The sequence below is a fragment of the Egretta garzetta genome, unplaced genomic scaffold (assembly GCF_000687185.1).
Source record: "Egretta garzetta isolate BGI_Z169 unplaced genomic scaffold, ASM68718v1 scaffold38, whole genome shotgun sequence".
Classification (NCBI taxonomy): Eukaryota; Metazoa; Chordata; class Aves; order Pelecaniformes; family Ardeidae; genus Egretta; species Egretta garzetta.
The window spans coordinates 1,079,153-1,094,016 of record NW_009260667.1 but is presented as its reverse complement, the minus strand read 5'-3'; the positions used below and the strand labels follow the sequence as shown (position 1 = coordinate 1,094,016).

The following is a 14,864-nucleotide window of genomic DNA, read 5'->3' as shown; positions in this document are numbered from 1 at the left end:
ACAGTGATGATCTGAATGTTAGGCCATGTGACTAAAATTGCATATGATTAGAAGAATGCACTGAGCAGTGCTAACGCAGACAGGACAGCCGCCTTCGCTGCTCTGATAAATCTGCACTCATTTAAACAGTTCCTGACAACTCCCTGTGTGAGTGTCAATCCAACTGCTTTGAAAGCATCTGCTTTTTAGTTACTGTGAAAATAAAGGAATTCTTTCCAGAGTTTCATATGCTTTATAGGAGGCTCATCTGATGCCCAATAAGTGTGGTAGTGCAATAGTCTGAAATGAACCTGGTATATAGGTTGCTTTCTATGGAGCTGAGAAAGGAAATCCCCAAAGATGCAAAAATAACTTTAGATACTTCTCAGGAATATAATGAGTTGTCAGTTTTACCAAAAGGTTCATCCTTCTCAGGAAAATCTCAGCTGTATTCTGGACTTTTCCAAAAATCTCAGATGACTGTAACAATGCATGCTGCATGATGGTTGCTGAAACTACCAATAATGTCACAGCACCCCACAAGTCAAGTGACTTTTGGGAGAAAGATGTGGACTATGAGCTGACCTTCTGGAATAATTTTCTTAATGCCTCTTTAGAGTTTATTGGGAACTTACCCAGAAATGGTGACATCTTGTGTCATTTAAGAAAGTCATATTTTCAAAGGAGATTTGAGTAATGAGCTACTACGAATTGAAGACTAGCCAAAGTAGTATACTTCCTTCCAAAGAGGTCTAGACATTCTGGCTCCATCCTTTAAAGAGTAATCCTGAGGCCTGCTGTCTCATTCTCTCCTGAATTTTTTTTTTTTTTTTAACCCAAGAACACATTTAAACAGAAATACCACAAAGGGACTCAGCTCCTTCCTTCTGCCTTTTTTCAGAGCTGGTGGTTTTGGTTTTGGCATTTTCCCAAGTAGCTAGGCAGATTCATTCACATATGCTACAGGTCTGTTTGGCAAGACCAGACAACATCCAACCAACTCATGTATTTTCTTGTCACTCTCTAAATAAATTTATTTGCCACTTCTTAGTTTTCATCAGTCTTTGAGGAAGGTTCTGAAAGTGGATCTCTTCCTCTCTCTCCAGGAAGTTATCATGCCCTACTTTCCAAATCAATCCTGTATTCCTGATATTATCACTTTTGCCCAGCACTGTGTCTGTGCTTTCAAGTTTCCCAATGAATTTTGCCCTGATTACGTTCTACTTTTCCATGCCATTGTCAAATCTAATGTTTTCTGCATTCTCCAAAAGCATCAACTTGGTCTTGGGGTGAGTATCTGCAGCAAGGTCCTCTTTTTCAAGGTTGGCATAAGGAACTTCAGGATTCTTCAGTGCCTGACTTTTACCCCTTTTCAAGCTGGGTGTCACAGCGAGAGAAAGGAAGGGGAAAAAAACAGTTCTGCTGGGAAAAGGAGGGATGATGAGGAGAAAAAAATCTATGAAAACAATATTTAGTTACTGAGGGAAGGGAAAGAAAGCTCTGTCTCTTACCACTATCAGAATCAGCTATCATTTATTCCTTGGAGGTTGTCTACTGAAATAGGCAGCCTAACAGAAAGGATGCTCCCTTGGCTGTTTGAAAAGCAGACATTTCTCAGCAACCTCACTGACTTTTCTCAAAACTTACTTCCTGAGTCTGTGCCCTGTTACAACCAGGTGAGCTTTAAAGCAAGAGGAGTGTTGCAACACTTCATTTTGTGGCAAAAGCTATTCATGTATTAGAAACACATCAGAAGATTTCTGTTGCTGTTACTCCTTTTCTGACATTTACACCTATGTAACTCTTACACAGTTTTGGAGCACTTACTTAAGTGATTCCTGTGGCAAGGATACCTTCTCATAACTGCTGCTAAGGGTCTAGGTCTTGGAGTTGTTGTATACCCTCAATTTTGATCAAAAGAGTGAAGAGACCGTTAACTAATGTCAATTCCAAGTATGTTTTGAAAGCTGACAACAAAAAGCCTGTTTTTCCATTATACAAACCTCGCCAATAGAAAAATTAAGAGTTTGAGTATCTATTGCTGTTAAAACAGTCACATCACAAACTGGCTTAATTTTGTTTAGCCATGAGATGAGTATCTAGTATTTTGTGAGAAACAGTATTAAAAAATTCAACCAAATAAAACTTATCTCTAAACACTAGCTGAAGAAGTCACTGGTCTAGTTTGAGTCAGTGAGCAATACAAGCCAAAGATTCTTCTTCTGATTGTATGAGATACATTCAACAAGGATGAAATGAAAATGTTCTTATTTCAGTATGGCTGAGTCTTTTTTTCACAAGGTAACACCTTAGAAGTATTTCTGAAATCTAACAATTTTTTGTGTTTTGTTACTGAGAGCCCTTTAATTTTATAAATTCCCAGATCTTTCCTTTCAGCAAAAGTTTCCTTGTTTTAGACTATTATCTTTATTGAAAAGATATATTTAAATATTTTTTTTAAAAGAAAAGAACAAGAGATTGCAATATTTTCAAATCTAGCACAACATACTTCCATCTTAATACAAAGTTTTTGGCACTCTCCACACTTGCAGAAGCAAATATCCCAAAATAAACTACTAGTCACTAGGGGCAACTCATTAAGCAATGGCTTGTTAGATGTAGAAACAGGTGTAGTATACACATACAGATCACTTGACCAAACATCTGGAACTTTGACCCTATGAAACATTTGCCACTTTAATCCTTGAACTGAAGAAAGCATTAAGGTGGGTGGGTTTTAAGTACATGCTTCCATCTCTTCATAGTAAATGTGCCTTTTGAGCAGTGTATTTTTTTAAATAATAGACATATGTGATCTAGATCATAATGAGTGGTGAGTAAAGGAATCCTAGCCTGTGAGGTTCTGGATCTCACAGCATTTCTCATGACTCCACTCCCTCTGTATCAATAGTCCACCTCTAAACCCGGCTGATGCCCAAGCCTGAACCTGCTCCCCAAGATCAGTTTCTTGGGATTTAGAAGAGATCAAACAATGGCATCACACTGAGTATCTCTAATTGTTCCTCCAGGATTTTCTGCAAATTCTGCATCTGGATCCAAATCCTCTTTCTTGACTGCATTTCTGATAATCTTCACCATAATTCATGAAGTGCACAAAACTAGTACCACAATAATGTCATGATCAAGTACTAATATTTTTAGACTGTTATAGGCAGCTTCATATAAATCACATGTATATGGTCTTGGAACAGTTGAAGGCAAATCCCCTATAATGGGGATCACTGAATAAGAACTCTTTTCTTTTTGAAAATCAAAGGTATTAAAAGGTGCACTGATATTTACTAAATCTATTAAACCAGTCAAGAACAGGAATGGCAGTTTCATGCTGCATCACAGAACTGGATTCTACTTGTTTCTGTACTCCAGAAACAAACCTCTGAACAGCTGAACAGATCTTTATACATGTGAACATATAAAATGCTACTTAATTTATAGCAAATGTTCTTCACATAATACTTCATTAAGATGTGAAACCCTTGCTGTGAGATGCTATGAATGCTAAAGATTTGCATTGCTTCAAAAACCAATTGAACAAATGCATGGAAGAAAAATTCACTGGAGCTATTAAATACAAGGACAATACATCTGACTCGGAAAGTCGGTGTAAATTGTTGGAAACTGTGAGAGTACACTGGAGGAAGTATTACTTATTATATGCTTGCTTTGCTACTATATTCTTCTAAGACCAGCCTCTTAACTCCCAGTCACTACTGGAGAAGAGTACTTGGCTAGATGGACTTTCAATCTGACCAAGAAGAGCCATTCCTGTGTTTTTACACTAACCATATTAATACTGCAAAAAAATGAGCTACTTTTAGTCACCAGTTAGAAACACCAAGTCAGTGGATACTTCTCACCATAATCTAACTGTGCTTCAGTTAGCATTTGTGAACTGCAGATATTAATACCCTTACTCAGTCATGGAAGTACTGTGACAGTAAACTCATTAATGTGGTGAAGCAGTCAGATACTGTAGTGACAAACACCACCGAAAAGCCCAGGAGAAAAATTAATCATTCTCTTTCTAGAGAAGAGTTTGAATTGTGCGCAGTAAATAAGGCTCGGGGCTAAACATTGAATAGTAAGAATAAAAAATATTGAATAACTGCTTATTCAATGAGCGCTGTCTATACTGGGCCACAACTGAGGTAAGGGGCTTGTGAAAGAAAAGACTACAGGATTATGTCATTGAAAAAAAAATATAATGCCTACATTCAGGGGGCTAAATAAAAACTTCACCAGCAACCTTATTTTTACTATTAATAAAAAAGCAAACTAAACCTTCTGAAATTTCACCGTGTGGTGTCATCTTGACAAAACTCTACCAGATGATTTAGGATCTCTATATCCATCACAACAACCTCTTCCACTTAAACTAATGGAATTACTGATGACAGTTTATTAACCGCTGTCTATTTTAGCGCTAAAAGAAATGAGACAGTTTGCAAATGCGTTTCACAAATATTTGCTATAGCAAGGAAACATGAAAATGACATGAATGAATGGAAATTGTATTTCAGTGGATATACATTTTCTCTTTATTCTGCCGAACGTAACTCCTTTTGCCCTGTTCCTTGTATCGTCTCCTAAACTTGCCTCTTCTGCTCCTCACCAGTGCTAACCTCCATGGTCAACCAGTCTCAGTTCTTATACCCATTTCCTTTACCAACCATTTCTAGCATTCCAGCCTTTTCAGATGTTTACATAGAGCCTGCTTGCCAAAACACTCCAAATCCCCTTATTCAGGTCTCTCTCCCTCTACCTGTCTTCTAGCCACATCTCCTCATCCAGAACACATGCCTAATCCATTCTTTTAGAGGCTTCATTTTCTGCTTATGTCAAGACTCGTGTCCTTCTGAAATCAAGACTTACATAGTCTACATGAAAGTAAAAACAGAGGGGACAGATTTAACTATTGTGACAGGAAAACAACAGATTTGTAACATATACATATACTATATACCATATGCTTTACTTCTATATTTGGTATATTTGGTTTTCTGAAATGTTACATGTGCACATTATGTGAAAAGATCCCTGGCACATCATTAGACCACTTGGTTATGCAAGACACTGCTCTGCAATAAATGTGCATAAAACAGGAAGCACAGTGATTGCAAATTACTTATGAGCATAATCTGACAAATTAGCTATACAGATGACAAGGAGGATATGGAAGTGGATAAATAATTACTTGAGAAAATTGAAAACTAAAAATAAGTGTAAATTATGTTTTTTAGGAAACCTTACCAATGACTTAATTGATTCTGGGGTCAAACTTCTAATGTTAATGTGTTGGGAGGGTTTTTTCTGCAAAAATAACCTAGACACACAGATTCACAACTCATATCTAGCGGCATCTAGAAATAGAAAACAGTGCCTCTGACAAGTCAGCAAGTAAACATGGAAGACACTAAACTCACGGTTAACTCTCAGAACTACCAGTAACAAACACACTGGAAAGTTATATCACAAAGGTTTGAAATCCAGGCAATATGAAGAGGGAGACTACGTACTCCAGAAGATACTCTGAATTCTGATTTATAAAATTCTTCTTTTTTTTTACCTTAACCTATTTCAACACTTGTCTGGGCTGTGAAGGGTTAGGAAAAAACCCACACACCAATCACACCATTCTTAGAGGAGAAGGAAGTTACTAATGTGTAAACACAAAGACTAAATGTGATATTGATGTTTTTGTAATGACTAATATGACAGAAAAAAGAAGAAACCCACAAAAAATCATCCAACTTCAGCATAAGAGCCTGTAGTGGAGCAAGAGGTTATTCAGTTCCAGATGCAGGACTTCACAACAGCTTTGGCTGAATTTCATGAGGCTCCAGTCAGCCCATTTCTCCAGCTTGTCCAGGTCCCTCCCAATAGTAATTCTTCATATTAATTGTTTCTCCCCAATTTGATAACATCTACAAACCTGCTATACTTGATACATTGCAACCAATGCTGGCCCTTGAATCCTGAGGAAACCCTCTAGTAGACACCAACAGTTGGATTTTGTACTGTTGATCACAACCCTCAGAGCCACTGACTGCAGTCCAGCCAAGTTTCCACCCATCTTGTCATCCTCTTATTCAGTCCATAAATCACCATTTTGACTATAAGAGACTGCTCTAAAGTTAAATAGCATTCATGGTTCTCCCCTTGTCCAGAGAGGCAGTTATCTCATTGCAGAAAACAATTAAGGTTGGTCAGGCATGGTTTGAGCTTGGTAAATCCATGCTGGCTGTTCTCAATCACATTCTTGTCCCTTGTGTGCCCGGAAATTAATTCCATGAGGATATGCTCTTTAACTTTCCCTAGGACTTAGGTTAGACTGATGAGCCTGATGACCCCAGAAGCTTCCTCTTGCCCTTTCTGAAAATGGGCATGACATTTTCCTTTTCCAGTCATCAGAAACTTGCCATGTTTGACATGATCTTCCAAAGATAACAGTGGCCTTGCAGGAACATTGGTCCCTTGAGTTTAAGTGTTTCCCTCATCTTCCTCTACTGTGGGCAATGTTTCATTGCCACACAAGTTTTGCTAGTAGGCTCAGGAACCTGGGAAGTCAAACTTTACCACCAAAAACAAAAAAAGCAGAAAAGGCAATGAGTGCCTTGCCTTTTCCTTGTGCTTTGTCACTAGGTCTTCTACCCCACTGAGCAGTGGGTCCACATTTTCTTTCACTGTCAACGTTTACTTTTGCCCTTCCCATACCTCACTAGTTTCAATTCCAGCTAAGGTTTTCATAATTCCATTCTTGCACACTTGGTGCATTTGTAACAAACCTCATGGATACAACATCATGCATTTTAGGTATTTTTCATGTATCTCTAACTTCAACCATCCAGCATTCTGCCTCTTGACTCTAGGTCAGTACCTACTGCCTACTACTTCTGAAATAATCCAAATCAGCTATAAAATACAGGAGAGAAATTCTACCCAAATTTTATTTTAATCTAGCTATTTAAGTGGTCATATATATATATATTCTACATATATCTTTAATTAGAATTGTTTTCCTGTTCTTCACTGACATTTTTTTACCTACAAAAATATTTAAATTAGGGATGTGGTTCAGTTTGAAATAAAATCATTCAATATCTATTTGGGGTGAGCTGAATCACTCCGTATGCTCCCTAACTGTATTTACTAGAACTCCACTGGCTATAATAGGAACTTCAACACCTAGCTAGCACAGACACCAACACCTATAGAAACATAGGTAGCTATGTTTCTAAACCCACTGGGGGGGTTTAAATTGAAACCAAACTGCACTCAAGATGTCATTTTTAGCATTTCTTCTTTCTTTAGAAAACGTATGCTCAATAAATGGGAAACAGTGTAAAATGATTTTAATAAAAGCACAACCTCATGGAATTAAATCTCACAGAACCTTTCTTATCGTAGATACATGTACATTATTAGAAATTCATAGATATTAAATTAGGTACAGAAGAGTTGCTATATCACTTCTTAAATGCAAAATGAACAAGTAATGAAAAGTAATTAAAAAGTAATAAAAGTCTTCCTATAAAGGCTATAAAGTTCAAATAAAATGTATTCCCTACTTCCCAAAAGGATCCACATACATGAAAATGTCATACCAGTAGGCAGGAATTAACACCGCTTATTATGCCTTACATGTTTAACGTTAAAACTTGTCAACATATTTTCCCTTGAAGTAATAAAAAGAATTAGGATGTGTACTCTGACTGGAAGTGGCCAGCAGAAAGATTCCATGGAAAAGGGAATTCCAGCTGTGGAACTCCTGTGTACATCACCTCCCCAGGAGAGCAAGCTAAGCTTGCTGAAGGAAAGGGAGTGTAACTGCACTCTGTACTGTATTGTCCCTTAGGGATTACATACCAGTAGCATAAATTAAAGCAGTTTATAGGATGCTTCAACTAGTGTCTATGTCAGGGCAATAAAAAAATGGCCTAGAGCTATAAGGAGTTCCTTTAATAGCTCATTCATGAATACTCATACAAACTGGAACTGAGGCAAATAAAAGAACCCACCTGTAGATTTTTAGAAACATGGTTATGTTCTTCTTGATCACTAGTGCAGTGACTGTGAAAATGTGTGTCTTAAAAGCATCTGTATTTGCTCATCATAACATTTCCAACCTTGACAAGTCACAAGATACTTCACAAGACCTTTCAGATTACATCATTCTTCATTTTATTTCATTTGTTTCCCCTCTTAGCTCTGCTATAACACTACCACTTAAAAGCAGCAACGTCATATATCAATTTTAAAGATGTATAAAGCAGCATTAATTCTATTGAATTACCAAACTGCTAAAATCATCTATGTCAGACAGGAGGGAAAACAAGATGGTGATCAAAACACATTGATATGGTCCTCTGCAGAGTTAGACACTAGCCATCTAGTGGCTAAGAATTCTAGAAGAATTCTAAAAGAAATCTTTCAAGTTACCGACACTTCAACTTTCTGGGCTTTTTCCTTACTTTGTCCTTAACATGTTTGTAAAATTTCTCTTATTAGTCTTCTTGACTCCATCATAAGCCACAGTCCTCCCAGCACTGCTACATCCCATGTCTTGACCCTATCGATGGCAGATAATCTGACCTCAGTAGATTTTACACTAGATCTACAGTTCTTGCTGGTCATTTTTTACATTTGGTCTAACATTTTAGAAAATTAATAGAACATACGCTTGAACAATGCTTGGAAAACAAGATCTGGAGTAAGAAGAAGTGAGAAGTTTATCCACAGAGATTAACTACAGAGAAGTGAATCCAGGATCATGCTGAGCTCCTAGGGAAGATTTATTACACAAACTTTGTGAATTGCCTTGCCCTTAACAATGAGGTTTCTACCAGATGTACTGGATACTGCCCATTTTGCTACCTTTGTATATTGTAAATGTTTCAAACTTGCAAAGAAATCTAAGGAATTCCAAGAAAAAAAAAAAATTGCCTAAACTTTGATTGAGAGCACTTAGAAATAAAAATAAAAATAAGTCTAAGAAAGGTTGAAAATAACAAAATGAAGGTTAAGTTCTAAGAGAGACCCACACATTTGAAAGGACAAACATGCAGAATCAAGGCAGCAATCAACTATCACTAATACCGAACAGCATAAACTAAGTGTTGTAGTGATCATTAATTTGCATTTCATGCTGAAAGAGACAAAAGGAAGAAAAATTAAATATGTCCACAAAAGACTTAAGTTTCCTACTCTAACAGGATAAAAAAGGTAATTGGGGAATCTGGGAATGCTGGTCTCTGCTTGGGACACCAGCACAAAACCCTCCATGTATTAATTAAAAGTAGTGTAACTAAAATTAGAAATAAGCATAGGCTAATTGGAGTGGCCTCAGAAGTATGTGAACCCAGAACCCTGCTACTGCAAGCCTCATATAATACAATCGCTCTATAAAATCAACCTAAGAAAGTTTCTCTTACTTCAAACAACGCTATTTGTAACGAAAAACAGAACTAATGTCTTGATTTTTGTTGATAAGGTGATCTATTTGTTTTTTAAATTATCACATGAAAACAACTTTGTTAAAATTTTAACTAAAGCTTCATAAAGTATTTCAGTATTTTAAATACTTTCTGCTCTGTAAGCCATATCTAAGTGTGATCTGATTTTGCACAGGAAGCTGAACAAATGACAGGGCTCTGCGCAAGGACAGAGGTAGATTTTGTGCGGTTCTCAGTGTGCGCTGAGGCCATCAGGCTAAACTGTGGCTTTGCTGCGAGCAAGACACTGCTCTGAGAAACAGATGAGGAAACAGATTGCAACTCGCAGACTGACAATCTGCTTGCTGGGATTCTTATACTTCAGAGGAGAAATATCTTGGGCCAGGCCTATACATGGTGTAGCTGCGCTAAGGAAGGATAAGCAAAGAATGGAGCCATTCCCTGCCACAGCCTGCCAAGTGTAGAAGAGGAAAAAAAGCAGCTCCATGCAGGCTGCTCCGCCCTCCCATGCTGTGTAATGGCAGCAGCCAACAAAGAGCAAGAAGGGGCCAACTCACCCCTTCCCTACTACTCTGTGCCAGTTCTCATTAATTCATATTCTGTCCCATAGTCCTGTTAAAAATCCAAAGCTCTTTTAACATGTAAAGTTTAAAAAGACTAAGAATTAGCATTTAATCAAGAACTATCCGGTTTTCTTTAGGTTGTAGCATATTAGTAGGGCAAAAAGGCATGTACGTGACTGCGCGCAGCAAAATGATACAAAGTCTCTGGGATACAGGAAAACCTTCAAAGTTACTTTTCCTAACACGCTTTGAAAGAAATGAAGCCTGTTTTTACCCAATAATGAAAAACTGGCTGGTCAATAGAAACATGTTTGGTGTATGTAGATAATCAAATTAAGCAAATTAAAAGAAAAATGTTTTTGTTAGAAACACTTTACTCTTTTTATGTGTTAAATCATTTCATGTACATTTAAGGATTTGGGGTACAGGAATTGAATTATACGTTCTGTTAGAGGGACTGTGGGATTTCACTCTCAAGTTTTCATGTTTATACTGGAATAATATAAGCGCCAGTGAAATAATTTCAAAATCTGAAAATTCTCTTTGCAATCTCTTTACACAGCTGAAAAACATATTTCTTTTTTAATATGAAATGTAGTTAATATACTAACACGTGACAATTCCAGGAAGTGGAATCCCAGAAGAAACAGAGAAAAGAAACTTGCCTTACAGTTCAGTCTTCTAAACTCCAAATGTTTTCTGAGGTGTCTCAAAATAGCCTTGCAAAAGAACAGATCCCAGCCCTGCTCTACTGTTTTGGGTTGATGACTATAGCCTATACACACAAGTAACACACCTTTAGATCTCCTAGTGCATCCCACCCGGAATTTAGCTGTATCTCCACAGGCATGGTTCTTTGTAAAGTCCATCAGCCCATGCAGATGCCTCAGAAACTCATGGGCATCTAAAATGCCAATACAAACCCAGGTTTAAGCAACTAAATTACTCTATGCCAGACATTTCCTGAGGATTATATTTTTGCTCTAGTATGTTGCAATACCTTATGCTAACTTTTGCACCTGAGGAATTCACCTTCAGTATATTCACCCACAATCTTTATAGTCCAGAGCAAAGTATGGAGATTGAGGAAGGGGGCCACAAACTGACCCAGAGCCTTTCAATGCTTCTCCTGAACTGAACCAAGTTACACGGTCCACACAGTCAAACATCACTGATTCGTTGTTATTGCTTTAGATAAATCAATTTGGGCATGAGGTCTTACATAGTATCTATTACAGATATCTGGGTGCATATCACCTCTTAATGAAGCATATATCATTTTTGTGTGCTCAGCACATACTCTGCTTTAAGCACGTGTTTAAATCCTCACAAGAATTCATTCATATATTTATATGTGTGCTTAAATAGCCTTCCAGAACAGTGTTGTTTTCCTGAACTGTTGTCATAATTTAATGTAATGACATGTAAGTTAGGAGTCAGCCCTTTGAAAATTAGATAATTTACTCCACAATTAATGTCAATGAATAGGTTCGTCTATAAAACAACCATACAAAAGCTTGCCCTATTTTTTCCCCAAGTACCATAAAATACACTGAGTCAGAAAAGAATTGTTATAAAAATGTAAATAGACGATCAGAGCTCAGATAGTTTGTTTCTTGGTTCAGATAACAATCTATGTGTATTTGTGAATTCGTGAATGTTAAATTTCATTCACAACATACGTAATTGCTGCAAAGCAAATTTCCACAAAAAAGGCATCAAGCCATGGAGAGTTCAGCCACATAAACTGAGTTGTCTCCAGCTCTTAGAAGAAATCCAAAGGGAAAGTGTACTGCTACTCAGACCAACATATCAGACACAGTATTAGTCCATTTATATGCTGAAAGACTTGGACTGTTCCAACCGAATGCTAGTAGGAACAGCACTGCCAAAAGGGGAAAGAAAAAGCAACATGGACCTTTCTCACCACAAGGGGACAGGTACAGTTCTGGGGCACCATTTTAGGAATCAAGTAATAATTATGATCAATGAAACACCAGGAGTCACTGCCAAACACAATGTCTCCTTAAGATTCTATAAAAAGAAGAAAAATATATCCCTATATTTTTTCTATTGCTTTCTCTTTATTATAACTTTCAAAAGCAGTTTTTATTCTTATAAACAGTATGCAAAAAATACTAGCATAGCTCTATTAGTAAGCTACTTCAATTAGTTTTCTATTAAAAAAATCTTTGGATCCTCCCAACCTCAAATTCAAACTTTTATACCATGCAATTATGGCTCCTCTACAACTTCACTATTTTCAGCAAGTGTTGATTTCCTAAACAGGATCAAGGTGTTAGTATGACTCCCTTTCAGTACCTTCTTTTGTTTCCATGTGTTCTGTACCAAGATAGATCCAACCTTAATCTTGCATGTCATTCTGGGCTTAATCCATAATTACTGGCATCAGTTAGATCATGCAACATCTCCAAAAAAGGTACGGTAAAATACCTAGCACATATACCTCTTTCTTGAAAACACCTTCTATAATGCATAGTAGCTCCTACTTTGAGCATGCCTGGTAAAGTCAATAAAATTACTAAGGTTCCCTCTCAAAAGCATTATGTTCAATAGTGTGTTAGATTGTGAATGTTTATGCATCAATCTGTTACTGAATTCTTTTTAAATGTATTCAAATAACATCTTTAAAATTAGAAATATTTCAGCAGCTGTATGCTAAATTTTTACTTTTAATTTTTGAAGTTACCTGTACAGAAGCCACAGACATTCTTTATAACATTAATAAGAAACATCATAAAAAAAAAAACAGTATATGTTTTACTTTGCTTTACTTCTCTTTAAGCTAAGTGCACTTCCAGGGGAAAAAAAAAAAAAAAAAGACTACAGCTTACAACCTAAAATACTTAAATTCTGAGTAAGAAACAATGACTGGCATGACCCATCTGTATATACAAAACACATGGTTAATGAGTTCTGTATACACAAAGTAAAACACTGCTGTTTAATAAAAAACGCAAGCAAATACACTCCCTCTGGATATACAGAACTTAGGATATACAACATGAAAGTAGCAGTGCAAGAATATAGCACAGGCACTAGCCCTGAAGAAAGTCACTACACAAATCATGCAGTAGAACTGGATTATAAATGGCTAGTCATTGTACCGAAGTGAACTGACTTCTGTGCTTACAAAAAATAGGTATCACATTTTAAGAAGACTCATATTTTAAATTCAGCCAGTTATCTGGCATACTCCTTGCTAAGCAGCCTATTCAAATACAGTACCAAAAGCAATCGCATGGTGTGTTTTGATTTTGGTCAATGGGCTAGTAATTAAACAATGGTGCAACAACTAATTGAACTGGGGTACCAGAGAACTTTGGTAAACTATGAATATCTGAACTGTTGTTGTTTATAGAACTAAAACCAGCTTTAAAATAGTAAGACTTTATAATAGAGTTTAAACAGGTATAATATGGACAGTTACACTAAATTTCTTCTGATGGGGAACACTGAAATAACAGAAATATATTGACAAGGATGTACTGGCAATAGCATCACAAATATATTCCCATTTAACCAATTTCCGTTTCTCTAGGCCTTTTCTTTCTTTCCTGAAAAAATACCCAACCCAAACCAAAACAAAACCCCAATTTATCCAAGTTCTAGGTCAACAGTGTTTCAGTTCATTTTGTCTTCTTTTGCTACGCCTAGTGTAGTATTGAACACTAGCACTGGACTGTGTGCTGCAGACCTCTTGTTTGAATACTGTCAAATGTCATAAATGCTTGTGATGATGCTCTTACTTAAGAGCATGACGGAACTTAACATCAAAGCCATGCTGTAGATTGCCTGAGATATGACTAATGACTAAAGTTAAGTCCTTTCACCCAACATGGCCAATAACCCAGTTTCACTCCACTAAATCCAGGTACCTTGAAAGTAATGATGCTCTCACCTAACCTGCTCCATAAGTTTTACACCTCCTCTGCCTCAATGTTCTCTCATAAAAAAGGATTCCCGTCCTTTGTTTTGTAGGCTCATTACTACAGCATGCCTAATTTCTTCTGCAAGTGAGGGTAGCAGCTATGGGTGAGGGTATGGAGTGAAGCTATGGCTTTTTACACAGAATTCCACAATGCAATGCCTTGTCTGTGATTAACGCTTCCATCTGCGATTAAAAGCAGCAATTTGAAGATGAAATATCAAAGGGTAATTAGTATATTGTGCATACATTAGCCTAGCAATAAAAATGTAAGTTCTGCACCACAGCTAGTAACAGAATGAACAAGTACCTTACAGACGCATTGAAGGCAAGGAATTCAGTATCACTATATTAATAAAATGACTGCCTGTGACTTTAAACACAGGCACACTTGCACTTGGCGAGAGAGTGAACGGTTTATTGTTACTATGAAGGATGCAGGAATGGAAATGAAGATGAGAGGGCCGATGATGATGATAGGGAAGAAGAGGTTAACATCCCCAGCATCTGATGGGGAACGATGTCCCTACCTCAGTAAGCTGGATAAGGGAATAGCTCCAGATCCACTGCCCAGGATCCCTCCTTTCCTCCCAGAGAGGAGTTTCTCCACCAGAGCCACATTCCCAGTGCGAGCAGCTTCCAGCAGTTCCTGGTCCTTCCCCATGGTCAGGAACCAAGCAGCCCCCCACGCACCCCGCCGCGCACTGAGCGCGCTACGCCCCGGGCCACAGCGGCCCCCCCGCTCTCCGCGGAACGCTCTCCCCTCCCCAGACCCTGCCTCGGAGCAGAGCAGAGATTCCTGCAGTCCCTTCCAGACCAGCAGGAGGAGCGGCAGGAGGGAGGAGGAGAATCACCTCCTCCTAGTTTCACTGGATCATTTCTGGGTGGAGTGTGGAAGAG

General features: G+C 37.7%; 1 protein-coding gene across 2 annotated transcripts in view; it reads right to left on the bottom strand.

Annotated features, from left to right (window-relative positions):
* Positions 1 to 14,628, bottom strand: part of ANKS1B (ankyrin repeat and sterile alpha motif domain containing 1B) — a 449,446-nt gene extending 434,818 nt beyond the window's left edge. For both annotated transcript variants that reach the window (XM_035901046.1, XM_035901047.1), the window contains exon 1: positions 14,495 to 14,628. In XM_035901046.1, coding sequence (XP_035756939.1) covers positions 14,495 to 14,628 — 134 coding nt within the window. The remainder of the gene's footprint in view (positions 1 to 14,494) is intronic.
* Positions 14,629 to 14,864: the final 236 nt, after the last annotated feature.